At 39.5% G+C, this 16654-nt stretch overlaps 1 protein-coding gene across 1 annotated transcript; it reads right to left on the bottom strand.

Annotated features, from left to right (window-relative positions):
• Window positions 1-6259: 6259 nt before the first annotated feature.
• LOC115924523 (nuclear pore complex protein NUP62-like) lies at window positions 6260-15855 on the bottom strand. The gene is made up of 8 exons (XM_030986857.1): window positions 15725-15855; window positions 14461-14709; window positions 13210-13371; window positions 12445-12622; window positions 9999-10316; window positions 9168-9291; window positions 6653-8371; window positions 6260-6432 (listed from the first exon to the last, which is right to left on the bottom strand). Exons 2-8 carry the CDS (start codon window positions 14682-14684, stop codon window positions 6275-6277), a joined length of 2883 nt encoding a protein of 960 aa, XP_030842717.1. The 5' UTR covers window positions 14685-14709; window positions 15725-15855; the 3' UTR covers window positions 6260-6274.
• Window positions 15856-16654: the final 799 nt, after the last annotated feature.

Below are 16654 nucleotides of genomic sequence, written 5' to 3'. Positions count from 1 at the left end.
GAAACTAACCTATTAAAAAATAAAATATTTTCCTCCAAAATGCTGAACCACCCCGGCCCTTACATTTTCGGCACAAAAGTTGTGATAATTCAAATTATCACAATATTTGCCCCAACGCCCCTTTCAAAGGGATATGAGGGTCAAGATCCATCTAATGGCATGTATGGACATTCATTGTGGGGAAACTAACCTATTAAAAAAATATAATATTTTCCTCCAAAATGCTGAACCACCCCGGACCTTCTAATTTCGGCCCGAAAGTTGTGATAATTCAAATTTTTACAATATTTGCCCCTAGGCCCCTTTCAAAGGGATATGGGGGTCAGGATCCATCTAATGGCATGTATGTACATTCATTCTTGGGAAACTAGCCTATTAAAAAAATATAATATTTTCCTCCAAAATGCTGAACCACCCCGGCCCTTACCATTTCGGCCTGAAATTGGTGTTTATTCAAATTATCACAATATTTGCCCCTACGCCCCTTTCAAAGGGATATGGGGGTCAGGATTCATCTAATGGCATGTATGTACATTCATTGTGGGGTAACTAGCCTAATCAAAAAATATAATTTTTTCCTTCAAAATGCTGAACCACCCCGACCCTTTCCATTTCGGCCCGAAAGTTGTGATAATTCAAATTTTTACAATATTTGCATCTTCGCCCCTTCTCAAAGGGATATGGGAGTCAGGATCAACCTAATGGCATGTATGTACATTCATTGTGGGGAAACTAGCCTATTCAAAAAAATATATATTTTCCTCCAAAATGCTGAACCACCCCGGCCCTTACCATTTTGGCCTGAAATTGGTGTTTATTCAAATTATCACAATATTTGCCCCTATGCCCCTTTCAAAGGGATATGGGTTCAAGATCCATCTAATGGCATGTATGAACATTCATTGTGGAGAAACTAGCCAATTAAAAAATATAATATTTTCCTCCAAAATGCTGAACCGCCCCGGCCCTTACCATTTCGGCCTGAAATTGGTGTTTATTCAAATTATCACAATATTTGCCCCTACGCCCCTTTCAAAGGGATATGGGGGTCAGGATTCATCTAATGGCATGTATGGACATTCATTGTGGGGAAACTAACCTATTAAAAAAATACAATATTTTCCTCCAAAATGCTGAACCACCCCGGACCTTCTAATTTCGGCCCGAAAGTTGTGATAATTCAAATTTTTACAATATTTGCCCCTACGCCCCTTTCAAAGGGATATGGGGGTCAGGATCCATCTAATGGCATTTATGTACATTCATTGTGGGGAAACTAGCATATTAAAAAAATATAATATTTTTCTCCAAAATGTTGAACCACCCCGGCCCTTACCATTTCGGCCTGAAATTGGTGTTTATTCAAATTATCACAATTTTTGCCCCCCTACGCCCCTTTCAAAGGGATATGGGGGTCAGGATTATCTAATGGCATGTATGGACATTCATTGTGGGGAAACTAACCTATTCAAAAAAAATAATATTTTCCTCCAAAATGCTGAACCACCCCGGCCCTTACCATTTTGGCCTGAAATTGGTGTTCATTCAAATTATCACAATATTTGCCCCTATGCCCCTTTCAAAGGGATATGGGTTCAAGATCCATCTAATGGCATGTATGAACATTCATTGTGGAGAAACTAGCCTATTAAAAAAATATAATATTTTCCTCCAAAATGCTGAACCACCCCGGACCTTCTAATTTCGGCCCGAAAGTTGTGATAATTCAAATTTTTACAATATTTGCCCCTACGCCCCTTTCAAAGGGATATGGGGGTCAGGATCCATCTAATGGCATTTATGTACATTCATTGTGGGGAAACTAGCCTATTAAAAAATATAATATTTTTCTCCAAAATGTTGAACCACCCCGGCCCTTACCATTTCGGCCTGAAATTGGTATCTATTCAAATTATCACAATATTTGCCCCTACGCCCCTTTCAAAGGGATATGGGGGTCAGGATTCATCTAATGGCATGTATGGACATTCATTGTGGGGAAACTAACCTATTAAAAAAATACAATATTTTCCTCCAAAATGCTGAACCACCCCGGACCTTCTAATTTCGGCCCGAAAGTTGTGATAATTCAAATTTTTACAATATTTGCCCCTACGCCCCTTTCAAAGGGATATGGGGGTCAGGATCCATCTAATGGCATTTATGTACATTCATTGTGGGGAAACTAGCCTATTAAAAAAATATAATATTTTTCTCCAAAATGTTGAACCACCCCGGCCCTTACCATTTCGGCCTGAAATTGGTATCTATTCAAATTATCACAATATTTGCCCCTACGCCCCTTTCAAAGGGATATGGGGGTCAGGATTCATCTAATGGCATGTATGGACATTCATTGTGGGGAAACTAACCTATTAAAAAAATACAATATTTTCCTCCAAAATGCTGAACCACCCCGGCCCTTCTAATTTCGGCCCGAAAGTTGTGATAATTCAAATTTTTACAATATTTGCCCCTACGCCCCTTTCAAAGGGATATGGGGGTCAGGATCCATCTAATGGCATTTATGTACATTCATTGTGGGGAAACTAGCCTATTAAAAAAATATAATATTTTTCTCCAAAATGTTGAACCACCCCGGCCCTTACCATTTCGGCCTGAAATTGGTGTTTATTCAAATTATCACAATTTTTGCCCCTACGCCCCTTTCAAAGGGATATGGGGGTCAGGATTATCTAATGGCATGTATGGACATTCATTGTTGGGAAACTAACCTATTAAAAAATAAAATATTTTCCTCCAAAATGCTGAACCACCCCGGCCCTTACATTTTCGGCACGAAAGTTGTGATAATTCAAATTATCACAATATTTGCCCCAATGCCCCTTTCAAAGGGATATGGGGGTCAAGATCCATCTAATGGCATGTATGGACATTCATTGTGGGGAAACTAACCTATTAAAAAAAATATAATATTTTCCTCCAAAATGCTGAACCACCCCGGACCTTCTAATTTCGGCCCGAAAGTTGTGATAATTCAAATTTTTACAATATTTGCCCCTACGCCCCTTTCAAAGGGATATGGGGGTCAGGATCCATCTAATGGCATGTATGTACATTCATTCTTGGGAAACTAGCCTATTAAAAAAATATAATATTTTCCTCCAAAATGCTGAACCACCCCGGCCCTTACCATTTCGGCCTGAAATTGGTGTGTATTCAAATTATCACAATATTTGCCCCTACGCCCCTTTCAAAGGGATATGGGGGTCAGGATTCATCTAATGGCATGTATGTACATTCATTGTGGGGTAACTAGCCTAATCAAAAAATATAATTTTTTCCTTCAAAATGCTGAACCACCCCGACCCTTTCCATTTCGGCCCGAAAGTTGTGATAATTCAAATTTTTACAATATTTGCATCTTCGCCCCTTTTCAAAGGGATATGGGAGTCAGGATCAACCTAATGGCATGTATGTACATTCATTGTGGGGAAACTAGCCTATTCAAAAAAATATATATTTTCCTCCAAAATGCTGAACCACCCCGGCCCTTACCATTTTGGCCTGAAATTGGTGTTTATTCAAATTATCACAATATTTGCCCCTATGCCCCTTTCAAAGGGATATGGGTTCAAGATCCATCTAATGGCATGTATGAACATTCATTGTGGAGAAACTAGCCAATTAAAAAAATATAATATTTTCCTCCAAAATGCTGAACCACCCCGGCCCTTACCATTTCGGCCTGAAATTGGTGTTTATTCAAATTATCACAATATTTGCCCCTACGCCCCTTTCAAAGGGATATGGGGGTCAGGATTCATCTAATGGCATGTATGGACATTCATTGTGGGGAAACTAACCTATTAAAAAAATACAATATTTTCCTCCAAAATGCTGAACCACCCCGGACCTTCTAATTTCGGCCCGAAAGTTGTGATAATTCAAATTTTTACAATATTTGCCCCTACGCCCCTTTCAAAGGGATATGGGGGTCAGGATCCATCTAATGGCATTTATGTACATTCATTGTGGGGAAACTAGCCTATTAAAAAAATATAATATTTTTCTCCAAAATGTTGAACCACCCCGGCCCTTACCATTTCGGCCTGAAATTGGTGTTTATTCAAATTATCACAATTTTTGCCCCCCTACGCCCCTTTCAAAGGGATATGGGGGTCAGGATTATCTAATGGCATGTATGGACATTCATTGTGGGGAAACTAACCTATTCAAAAAAAAAAATATTTTCCTCCAAAATGCTGAACCACCCCGGCCCTTACCATTTTGGCCTGAAATTGGTGTTTATTCAAATTATCACAATATTTGCCCCTATGCCCCTTTCAAAGGGATATGGGTTCAAGATCCATCTAATGGCATGTATGAACATTCATTGTGGAGAAACTAGCCTATTAAAAAAATATAATATTTTCCTCCAAAATGCTGAACCACCCCGGACCTTCTAATTTCGGCCCGAAAGTTGTGATAATTCAAATTTTTACAATATTTGCCCCTACGCCCCTTTCAAAGGGATATGGGGGTCAGGATCCATCTAATGGCATTTATGTACATTCATTGTGGGGAAACTAGCCAATTAAAAAAATATAATATTTTCCTCCAAAATGTTGAACCACCCCGGCCCTTACCATTTCGGCCTGAAATTGGTATCTATTCAAATTATCACAATATTTGCCCCTACGCCCCTTTCAAAGGGATATGGGGGTCAGGATTCATCTAATGGCATGTATGGACATTCATTGTGGGGAAACTAACCTATTAAAAAAATACAATATTTTCCTCCAAAATGCTGAACCACCCCGGACCTTCTAATTTCGGCCCGAAAGTTGTGATAATTCAAATTTTTACAATATTTGCCCCTACGCCCCTTTCAAAGGGATATGGGGGTCAGGATCCATCTAATGGCATTTATGTACATTCATTGTGGGGAAACTAGCCTATTAAAAAAATATAATATTTTTCTCCAAAATGTTGAACCACCCCGGCCCTTACCATTTCGGCCTGAAATTGGTGTTTATTCAAATTATCACAATTTTTGCCCCCCTACGCCCCTTTCAAAGGGATATGGGGGTCAGGATTATCTAATGGCATGTATGGACATTCATTGTGGGGAAACTAACCTATTCAAAAAAAAATATATTTTCCTCCAAAATGCTGAACCACCCCGGCCCTTACAATTTCGGCACGAAAGTTGTGATAATTCAAATTATCACAATATTTGCCACTACGCCCCTTTCAAAGGGATATGGGGGTCAGAATCGATTTAATTGCATGTAGGTACAATCATTGTGGGGAAACTAGCCTATTAAAAACTAGATGGAATTTTGACTGCGCGCAGTCGAAAATGATGCCTCCGCCATAGAGCAATTTAAACAAGTTTGGAGTTTAAATCTCCAGTGGTTCTTGAGATATCATGATAACAATCTCAATGTATGGAATTTCATAAGTTGACCTCTGTGACCCTTGACCTTTGACCTACGTGCTCCAAAATCTAATCAGATTGTCTTCCTATGGTGATACACACTATCATTAAGTTTGAAGTTTTAATCTCCAGTGGTTCTTGAGATATTATGATATGGTGATATATATACTATCATTAAGTTTGAAGTGAAAATTCTCCAGTGGTTCTTGAGATATCGCGATAACGATCTCAATGTATGGAATTTCATAAGTTGACCTCTGTGACCCTTGACCTTTGACCTTCGTGCTCCGAAATCTAATCAGATCGTCTTCCTATGGTGATACATACTATCCTTAAGTTTGAAGTTTTTACATCTCCAGTGGTTCTTGAGATATCATGATAACAATCTCAATGTATGGAATTTCATAAGTTGACCTCTATGACCCTTGACCTTTGACCTACGTACCCCAAAATCTAATCAGATCGTCTTCCTATGGTGATAAATACTATTCCCGAGTCTTAAGTTTAAATCTTAAATGGTTCTTGAGATATTGTGATAACGGTCAAACGGGACGGACGTACGGACGGACAACCCGAAAACATGATGCCTCCGGCACCACCTTCGGTGGCGAAGGCATAAAAATCGGGAAACCGATTTAAATCAGGTTTTTATCAGGCCTGGCTCTTCCAAAGAGCTCTGGAAATGATTACCCTAGCTTTAACTCTGGCAACCACTATCAGCGCACAGCGCGTTTCAAGGAATAATCTTACGAGGTACCCCTTTACTTCACCTGGGTGAAGTGTGGCAAATGTAGATACACGTCTTGCCAAAGGACATTAATGTTTTGGAGGGATTCCAATCCTGTACCTTGTGGTTCGCAGTCCAGAGACTTATCCACTGGACCACAACACCTCCACAAGGATGAAAGCTCTAGATTTCTTACCTGTAGATCCCCCGAAGAAGTTAGACTGTGTCGCAGCTCCACTCGACGGCTGTGTCTGGCCAAACTGGAAGCCATTGTTTGAGGCTGGGGCTGGTGCTGAGGCACCTGTAAAAGGTACGAGATTTTGTAAAGTCAAAGTCTGTACACAAACTAGACACATTATTAATAAAGGCAGGCTGTAACTCAGCAATATTTTTCTGAACAAATATAATTTTTCATGAAAGCCATACTAAAAGGGTAGAAAACAAAATAAACCAACAAAAAGGAAACACTTAATTTGTTTTCATCAAAATTATCAGTTAGAAGTACTTCATGCTCAACTCACCAAAACCAACAGGTTTCTGAGGTGTTGCTTGCCCTCCAAAGTTGAACCCTCCGGTAGCAGCCGGCTGTGTAGGGGCTTTAGGTTGAGAATTTCCAAACTGGAATGGTGATGCTGCAGCTGGTGGTGGTAGTTGACTCTGACTGCTTCCAAAGGGAGTAAGCGTTGCAGTGGGATTTCCAAAGGCTGGTTTCGGTGCAGACGTGGCACCAGGAGTGCTTCCAACTCCAAACATACTTGTGTTGTTAGTGGCACCGAAGGCTGGCTTTTGTGGGGTGGCTTTGGCACCACCAAACATGGTGCTGGTGTTTGTGGGAGCACCACCAAGGGGCGTCTGGTTTTGTGCAGGTGTTGAACCAAATAGATTTGATCCGACAGCACTGGCTGGTTTGCTCGCACCAAAGGGTGTGGCCGGTGCAGAACTAAACAAGCTTGAACTACTACTTGTAGATGATGTCGGTGCAGCAGTGCTGCCACCAAAGTTAAAAGCGGGAGGAGCTGCTGCAGTGGTTGCGGAAGATACTGAATGTCCAAATGTGAACCCTCCTGCTGCTGGCTGGCTGGTATTGGATCCAAAGGAAGGACCTCCTTGCCCTGGTCCATTTGCTCCTGCAGGTTTAGTAGCAGCTTGCTGGCCAAAGATGGGTGGGAATTGTGATCCTCCACCTTGTTTAGCACTAGGTGCAGTGGTGTTAGGAGCAGGCGTAGAAGACATTTGTTTATTTACTGTTGAAGCTGGGCCAGATGTCTGTGCAGTAGCTTGAAATGGAGTTGCTAACCCACCTGGAACAGAAGACGTTTTGGTATTCCCAAATGAGAGTCCTCCACCAGGGATTGAGGTAGAGCCTCCCAAAGTTTGTCCAAACTGGAATCCACCTGCTTGTGCCTGAGAGCTTGGTTTTCCTGGGGTTGTTCCAGCACTGCTCTGAACTCCGGAGGCTGCACCTGGACCACCAAAGGCGGGTGCAAATTGTGTTTTTGTTGATGAGGTCGTGGTCAGAGTGGATGTAGCAGGAGCTGCTGTTGTTGAAAATCCTCCAAAAATGGGAGCAGCAGCACCACTAGCTGTAAACCCTCCACTGATAGGGGCAGAGAGGGTTCCAGGATGAGTTGTCTTCACAAGACCCCCAGCTCCAGCTCTTGATGTGGTGACCGCATTGTTATTAGTACTAAGTGACTGCACTTTAGCATCCACTTGAGTGCCTCCTAAAGCACTACTAAGACTCGTACCCAAGGGATTGGCACCTAACGTAAACGATGGCAGAGTCGCTTGAATCTTTAACAGACCATTCCCGATAGAAGGTGCACTTGGCAACTTGAAACCTAGAGCGGTCTCTCCAGACTTCTGTGGAGTAGTTCCTACCGATGCTGCTGCTGAAGCACTGGATGACAAGTTCAGTTGTGCTGCAGCAGGATTTCCAAACTTGACAGTCTTCTCTGAGCTTGTAGCTGTAAGCTTCTGCTTGTCACTACTTGACAAAAGAGGGTTGTCACTTGTCTTCTGTACGGATGTCGAGGGAATACCAAGAGCAGGGGTTCCTCCAGAAGACGTAGTGGCCGTTGAAGACAGAACCGAAGGTGCTGCACTTGTAGTGGAAGCCGTAGACTTGGGAAGGGATCCTATAGAGAATGTCGTCAGAGGGTTAGAGGCTGTTGTCGTTGTAACTGCTGCTCCTGTAAACAAGGCATTTGTCTTTGGAGCTGAGACAGTAGAATCACCACCTGAGAAACAGAAGGAAACCAAAATAAGATTTGTAAAAACTAAACTTTGAAAAAATGCAGAATCTGGGCTTCATAGAGCAATAATTCACAATCTAATCATTGAATTTACTCTTTATATTATAAAAACTGTCACAGGGTATACCAGCAATATTGCAGTCATTCTCTTGAAGAAGAAGGACAAAAAGGAGACATGGCTCCCAAAACTTTTTGTCCTGTATGCTTAAATTTGAAGAAATGTAAAGCTCTTATTAAACAGTACTAATGAAGGCATTTCAACAAACAAAAAGAGCATGAATACCAACAATTCTTGCCAGGAGTAAAAATGTAGGTAACATTCACAAAACTTGGTATACGATGCAGATTATTCACAGTTCGTATTTGTTTTTAGAAATTGGGCAAAAGTAATTGAGGCTTCAGAGGATAGAGCAATTAATATCTAATTGTCATGGTTAAAATGACAGGGAGAACAGTATGAATACCAATGAGGCTACCCTGGGTAAACAAGACATATTATTATTATTATTATTATTACTTTTCAAGTAATTTCCCCAAACTATCATCCTCCCTAAGAACCCGAAATGATTAAATATAGATTTTGCAACAATGACCCATTTTATGAAATTGATGACACCTGAAGGATTAGCACCTTTGTGTTTTTATATTAAAATTACAAAAATAAAACAGATAACAGAAACCTGACCGTTACAATGATTTTGGCTAGTCTTTCTTTCTGAGGTGTAACCTTTTGGGCAAGTAATATTTAGAAACTACTTCTCTGTCGAGGTCTGGCATTTACCTTTTGAGGTGCCTTCCTCTGTCTCCTGCATGAGCATCTCTTTGAGGTAACTTCCTCTCTGCCTTGCCTGAGCTCTGTCTTCCTTGTTATCAGCAGCAGTGTACTCACCTGGTGTGTCTACTCTCTGTCAAACATAAAAACACAAACACAATATCTGACAGGGTACTCTCATGCACGCTTATCCCAACTGTCTTGGCAACTCTGTCAAGTGCACACATGTTTTGCACATTCTTGTCTGGGAAATTCTTTAAAAACAGCAAAGGACCACTTTGATGGCCCGATATATCCATATAATGCCAATCTGCAAAAATAATGCAACAAGCATACTTTACAACCAAGGTGAAATATGCAATTATTACAGAAAACATCAAAGTGTTTTTATTCTCCTCAAAATGTAACATTTTCAGAAACAAAGTTGTATAACCCCAATAAGAATGTAATGAATCAAATTTCAGATTTATCGATTGGTCGGAACATGTTTAAGAATCATCAGAGAAATTTAGGAGTAAACTATTTAGTTGATGGTAGCCAGTTAGAATTTTTCTATGACTCAAGACAATGTCCAGTTGTTGTATACATTCTATCACTATGACGACATGGCTAATACTTCGTAAACTAGACGAGGTACACGTTTCATTTGCCAATAGTCAGTTTATGTCTCCATGGTTACGGCAACGATATCATCCTCTGTCTATCAAATGGAGGAAACAATTCCAAGGTAAAAGTGACCACGAACTTGGAATTGACCAAACGACATTGGTCAATCGGATGCCAGCATGCCAGGAGATTTGGTCAAGGAGATACAAATGTGAACAACATCCAAGAACTTACCGGAGCAAATGAAGTCCTCTTGGGAGTGAACAGTTTCCCCTTCAGACTCGATTTCTGAGGCGTTGTTCCTGCTTCCTTACAGGGTGACCCTGCTGCTGGTAGTCCGGTGTTCTTCTCCAGGTAGAGGGCTCTACCGCCAGATCTAATCGATGAAAATCCTGGGGTCCTTGGCTGATTGGCGCTTGTCCTCTTGGAGGGGCTCTGGAGACCAGGGGATTGCTGGGATGCCAGAGGATGGGCCTTCTTCTTGATGGGTGACACACCCTCCTCCTCTTCTACCTCTATTGATGATGTATCCATTCTTCTCTTTAATGTACTCTATATCATAAACAGTTGGAGGAATAGAATTGAGCAAGTAGCTTTGATACGGCAAGAATGTCTCTGACTACTATGTGCACATGAAAAGGGCTCCTTTTTTTTTAATGTGTGCCAACAATTGTTCCTCTCCTGAAAAACTATAACAAAACTGATGCTGTAAACTGTAGGGATATATCACCAGGGTGTTCATCCTGAATAAAAAGTGTACCACAAGACTTATAACTATCCCCTATTTGTAAGTACAAATATACAATTTTTTTGTTTTACTTCCAAGTACCGTCTTTGCCGGCGATAAGGCCGCAGCGACGCATAGGCCGCACCCCCAAATTTGACATTTCAAAGAGGGAAGAAACAAATTTAAAAAAATAAATAATCGTAATTTTCTTGTAGAACACTTTTTTTTCTTCTACAAACTGGTACCAAATTCATCAATATTCTTATAAATTACAGGAAGTTTACCTAAAAAATGATCGCAGGCAGATTTGGTAACCGATATATACCCCTACCATGATGTAAGGTGTAATGCGAAATTGCATGAAATGGATACAAAGATCAGAAAATAGACTTGGTGCATGGTGCGACTAAGGCTGGATGCGCAATTGTGTTCGCGGCAGCTCCGTAACGGTCCCTTCTTTTACTTTTTAGCGATGCATTGGCATTAGATCAAGATCAAGATCTATCGGCAGATGTTGTTTTTTGAAGTTTATTATCGTCTTCATGCCAACAATGCAAGATAAAATTGTCAGTAAGATGTGTGGAAATGTCCTGTACCATAGTGGTATAGTTATTGCAGTCCTGTACATGTATGTACAAATTTATGCTGTTTTTTCATGGTTTCGACTTGCAATGCAAGATAATATTATCGATAAGATGTGTGGAAATGTCCTGTATCATAGTGGTATAGTTATTGCAGTCCTATACATGTATGTACAAATTTATGCTGTTTTTTCATGGTTTCGACTTGCAATGCAAGATAATATTGTCGATAAGATGTGTGGAAATGTCCTGTACCATAGTGGTATAGTTATTGCAGTCCCATATGTACAAATTTATGCTGTTTTTTCATGGTTTTGACTTGTGATTTTTTACTCTTGCGTCGCAAAGGCCACACCCTGATTTTTGATATTTTCTCTTCCAAAAATACTGCGGCCTTTACGCCGGCAAATACAGTAATAAAACAATTAATACAAAAAAACTCTCTTCCCTTCAAATTAGGAGCGTAGGTGAACTTCAAATAGTAGATACTATTCTTTATTCTATGCTATTCATGTTGAGACACAGAGATGGTCAAAAACCACTACAAAGTAGCATTTTGAGGACTCAAAGTAACCTATATCTGTCTATAAGACGCACTCCCGACTTTTAATTTTTTCCGTTGAAAAAAAGTGAGCCTTATACACAGAGATTTACGGTGTGGTAAAACCGGTCACTCAAAGATTTTTACTTTTTTGAGGCACTTCAAGACCATTTTTGAAACACAATTTTTTTAGGGCTTCAAAATTACACCATATCACAGACACTGATAACACGTACATGTAGGGCCATGCATCTTATATTTAACATTGTTAAAAGTAATACAAAGTTTTGGGAAATTGTGAAAATTGGCTGAATAGTGATTCTTTACAATTTTGATATATAATGACGCTTTGGATGGACAATAAGCAATTAAAAAGTTAGCCCCTAAAACACTTCTGTTTTCGAGAAAAATTGAATATAAAAATTTACCGGTGCTCCCGGTAAATTTGGATAAATTTCAAATAGCGCCTACGGCCATACAATGGTAGCTGTGACCCTTAAAATCTCAGAATATGTAGTTGTGATAAATAACTTCCAAACAGAAATAGCAAATTGGTCGATTTTAGTCAAGAAACATTGTTTTATAGTTAAATTAATATATTGACCTTGAGAGGGAGCTATACAATATGAAAGTTTATTATTTACAATTTCATCACTTTAGACTCGATTTCAACCGTGACAATGATCACTAAATATCGTAGGATCGCATATGCTTCCAATATGTTCATTTGAACCAAATTCATCACCCCATATCAAAACTTTGTATTACCTTTAAACGATGCCTTTAATAGGAGATAACATGACTTCCATTATCACCTTCAATACAACTTACCTGGGATTTCCTAGATGAACTGAAGGAGCTGACAATTGGGTTTCTAGGTGTGGGTGATGTGATTCCGTATCTTGAAGGCCAGAAGACTCTGTCCGTATGTTTACGCCTAGGCATAGGATCTAAATCCATATCCATATCACTTCTTGCAACGTCTTTTCCAGAGGTGCTTTCCAATTTTCTACGAGTGCAGGAAAGTAAAAAAGACATGCAGATTAACTTTGTTGAGAAATTGTAATTTCACAACAATTGTACCCCAAGCTTTAAATATCTACCGGTACATTTAAAAATAGAATAATCGCTCAATTTCACAGTTTGTTAAATCTTCCAACATCTTACTTTATCTGCATGTAAATAGAGAGTAGGATTGTAAATGAAATTAAAGGATGCAAAGACTCTTGTGGCTACTGAAAAATTTGCCACAGGTTCAGAGCACTTACTTCTAAAGTGCAAATATCTAGTTGCTCTTATTTTTGCAATACATACCGGTATACAGATAGAAAATTATTTACTTCCTGATAGCCTACACTTTTTGATGTTCTATTTTCTGCCTGGCCCTCATTACAAATTTTACATGATTTTAGCGTTTTTTTTAATAATTCTTTTTTTATTTTTTTTAGAATTCTGCCAATGAATCTTAATGGACAAGTAGAAAAGATCTTTATTCGTTTTTCATTACTTTGAATATAAATTGTACTTAGTGTGCACATAAATACACATCAACGAATCAACAATGTCTTTGTAGACTGAACACACTTTGTAAATTACCTCCTCTTTGATTCACTTCTGACATCAGAGGGCGCTATTGGACTACCGGACTCAGTATTAGCGTCCTGTGCCGTTCTCTTCTGCCTCAGTTTGATAGCCATAATGACCTTATCTGCACTGCTAGCTTTCTGCTTATCATTCTCTGATGCTAGTTTTCTAAACCTGCCAGAGAAGAAAAAAATATATCATTCATTAATTTAAAAAAACTGACAATGCAAACATCTATGGATGAATTTAGATGAAAACCCACTGTCTTGACTCTTGATGTAGGCTTGAAAAATATTCAGAACTTTTGGGTCTTGTTGAAAATTGATCTTTCCTAATCTCTCATTCTTCATTAAAGCTTATCTGCTGTAGTTTACAGGAGGGATTAGACCGCCCTGCAAGGTCACTGGACAGGTGGTTATCTCATCAACTCAGCTCTCAGTTAACATAAGAAAAAGAGGATCATGGGGGACCAATGCTCACCGATTAGGCATTGTTTGTTATATAGAGGGCGCAAGTAGCTACCAGTAGTGCAGTGTGCCTTTAAAAGTAAAGTTGTAATGTATTAAGATTTCATCCAGCTGTCTTCAGGCAAGCACTGTTGTCTAACTTGGTATAAATACCGTACCCCCCCCCCCCCCCCCCCCCCCCCTTTGAAGAACATTTCTCATTGAAAATTGAAACATAGATAGGGAACCTGAAATTAATGAAGACTATTTCGCTTGTGAACAGAGCAGTCTTATTTATAATACAAGTTGGACTAGTCAGGCGTGTCCATATCAATAATCTACCAAAAGGTATCTCTTAAAAGTTTTATTTTGTCTCCAGAGATTCTTGGAAAAAATATCAAGAGTCCGTTTCCGTTGCTACGAGGCCAAACTGGACTAATGATGTGTTCAACATTGACCCAAAGTAAATGTCTTGCCCAAATATTCACCATTGTACATTTCATTTCATGTTCAGTTTTTTATGGGGCTAATGTATATTTTAACATGGGAAACCGTTTTGCTCACATCAAGTGTAAAAGTGTCATTGACTCACTGTGTCTTACATCATCATCATTATCATCTCATGATACGAGGAGAGGTAGATCCTGTAATCCTCGGTCACTTCTTCAGGGTTGGTTATGTTCTGAAGTAAACTAATTTGCACATGAGCAAACGTACCTACATGTACGTAATCTTCGCAATCATGTACATGAATCTAAATAAACCTAATGTACATGTACATGTACCTAAATAAACCTAATGTACTACTAGTACTTACAGAGGACTGGCCGGACGGTCTGGGAATGGACTGGCGATCTTGACCATGACTGGACTCTGTACCCTGGGTAGACCTCTCCTGTGTCTAGGACTGGACAGTCCTCCATCTTTCAGCCAGCTGACCGAAGGAAGCAGACCGGGGGAGGCCACAAGGTCAGGTTGGTGGGTTGGGTAGTGCATGCTAGGATGAAGCAAAGAATCCTGGCCCGAGTTGAAGCGTAGCATCGTCGAGCTCAAATCCAATTCGGGACTGGAGAAGAAAGAAAATATAGAGTCAACCAATAAGTAATCATCTACATGTGTCTCAGTGTACATGTAAAAAAGGTGATAATCTAGAGTTCCAAATTTCAAATTGATGGAATTGTAAGAATAAATAAAGTATACTTGATCTTGCAGTATTGTCATAACTTAAACAGGCAAGTTTTTCCCCCTGAATATTGCTGATGATGTTTGCATAGATACGTGCACCTCTGCAACATGTACTAGAGACACACATCATCATCAAATACATGTACATCCCAATCACAATTGCTCACATGACTATGAGACCTTCTTCTTCTTCTTCCAGTTAAGTACAGACCGCCATTGGCGTATTATCGTACTTGGATTATCGTACAGGAGTTGATAGATCATTACCACAATATACATTTCATACAAATAAATCAACTTGTGACTCATGACACAAGTTTTAAATCCATACCCGACAGTTATTATTAAATTCAATCTACCGGTAGACAACATTGCAGAATCTGATAAGCCAAAGGTACATCTAGACCTTTACTTAAAGAGTCTTTCTGATTGATTTAAACCAGAAATGTTAACAAGCAAAAAAAAACCTTTAAAAAAATAAAAAACAAGCAAACAAAGTAAAAAACAAAACATAAATCTGAAGGGTAAAAGTAAGAAAATTACTTAAAGGCCCACTGCACTACTGGTAGCTACTTGCGCCCTCTATATAACAAACAATGCCTAATCGGTGACCATTGGTCCCCCATGATCCTCTTTGTCTATATGTTAACTGAGAGCCGAGTTGATGAGATAACCACCTGTCCAGTGACCTTGCAGAGCGGTCTAATCCCTCCTGTAAACTACGGCAGATAAGCTTTAAAGAGAGAAAGGCCACGGGAGAGGACATGAACATGAACTTGAAGTCATGATGAAAGTTAAACCAGTCCAGAGGCCGGTAGGCGGGCAGACTCGCAGAGATAAAGAATTATTTAAACATGGCTTTGGCATTCTACTAATTATTATTAAAGTATAATTACCTGTCTATTGATTTGTTAGGGGTGTAGATAGGTGACAATGGGAGTCTCGAGAATGAGAGTTTATTATCAAAATTGTATCCAGTAGAAAAATTGAATCCTTCAGACTTGTCAGTGGCTGGTCGTGGACTCCATGTTGTTGAAAAATTTGCAGCAGTGGAATTTTTCAGAGGAACCCAACTTTGGCTTTGTTGTGGACTTTTTCCATGAAATTCACTCGACTCTACAACATTCCCAAACCTTCTTGGCTTCAGAGTTGATCTCACAAAATTATTGATGTTTTCTTTTCCTCTCTCTTTGATGCTGTCTGTAAGCTTTGGTTGATAAGTTGGCGAAGATGGTTTGGCTGTTGTCCGACGAGTTGTGGCCTCCTCTTCCGGTCTAGGCGGCCAGAACTTCGGGGCAGCCGCGGACAAAGACTGCACGTGGGCCAGAGCTCGCGAGACACCAGCCGGATTTTGTGACAAGTGAAAAGCAATGAATGAACCGATCGTTAAAATAAGGAATACAGTCAAAGTAAAAGGCAAAACAAATAGAGAAAGACATAAAATTACTAATAATGAAGCTGCTATTCCAATGATCACACGCATCTTTGCAATAAATGAACGTTTCTTCCTCGTCTTATATTTCGAAGTTCAAATTTCATCATTTTTCCGCTGCAGACGGAAGTGCACCAACGTTGAATAAAAGGTTCTGTACATATATCAAACATGAGAAAAAGGAAAGAAAATTAAAAGTGCTAACAATAATGGGTTCAAACATTTTTTTCAATTCAATTCAATTCAATTCAATTCATTTATTTTTCCTCTCTCAATTGTTCATATTTACAATGATGGTACATTTTAACATATTGTCATATTAATGAAGCTGCTATTCCAATGATCACACGCATCTTTGCAATAAATGAACGTTTCTTCCTCGTCTTATATTTCG

Source organism: Strongylocentrotus purpuratus, unplaced genomic scaffold (assembly GCF_000002235.5).
Source record: "Strongylocentrotus purpuratus isolate Spur 01 unplaced genomic scaffold, Spur_5.0 spur5_scaffold_16, whole genome shotgun sequence".
NCBI classification, from domain to species: Eukaryota; Metazoa; Echinodermata; class Echinoidea; order Camarodonta; family Strongylocentrotidae; genus Strongylocentrotus; species Strongylocentrotus purpuratus.
Note: the sequence above shows the minus strand (reverse complement) of the source record. Positions and strands in the feature narration are given on the sequence as shown.

Excerpts from the sequence above, each read along its gene's own strand:
- LOC115924523 (XM_030986857.1), bottom strand. The coding sequence starts at position 14,684 with ATGCTACGCTTCAACTCGGGCCAGGATTCTTTGCTTCATCCTAGCATG. Across the intron at positions 13,372-14,460 it reads GACCGTCCGGCCAGTCCTCT|GTTTAGAAAACTAGCATCAG; the intron begins GTAAGTACTAGT and ends CTTCTCTGGCAG. Across the intron at positions 8,372-9,167 it reads AGAGGAAGGCACCTCAAAAG|GTGGTGATTCTACTGTCTCA; the intron begins GTAAATGCCAGA and ends TCTGTTTCTCAG.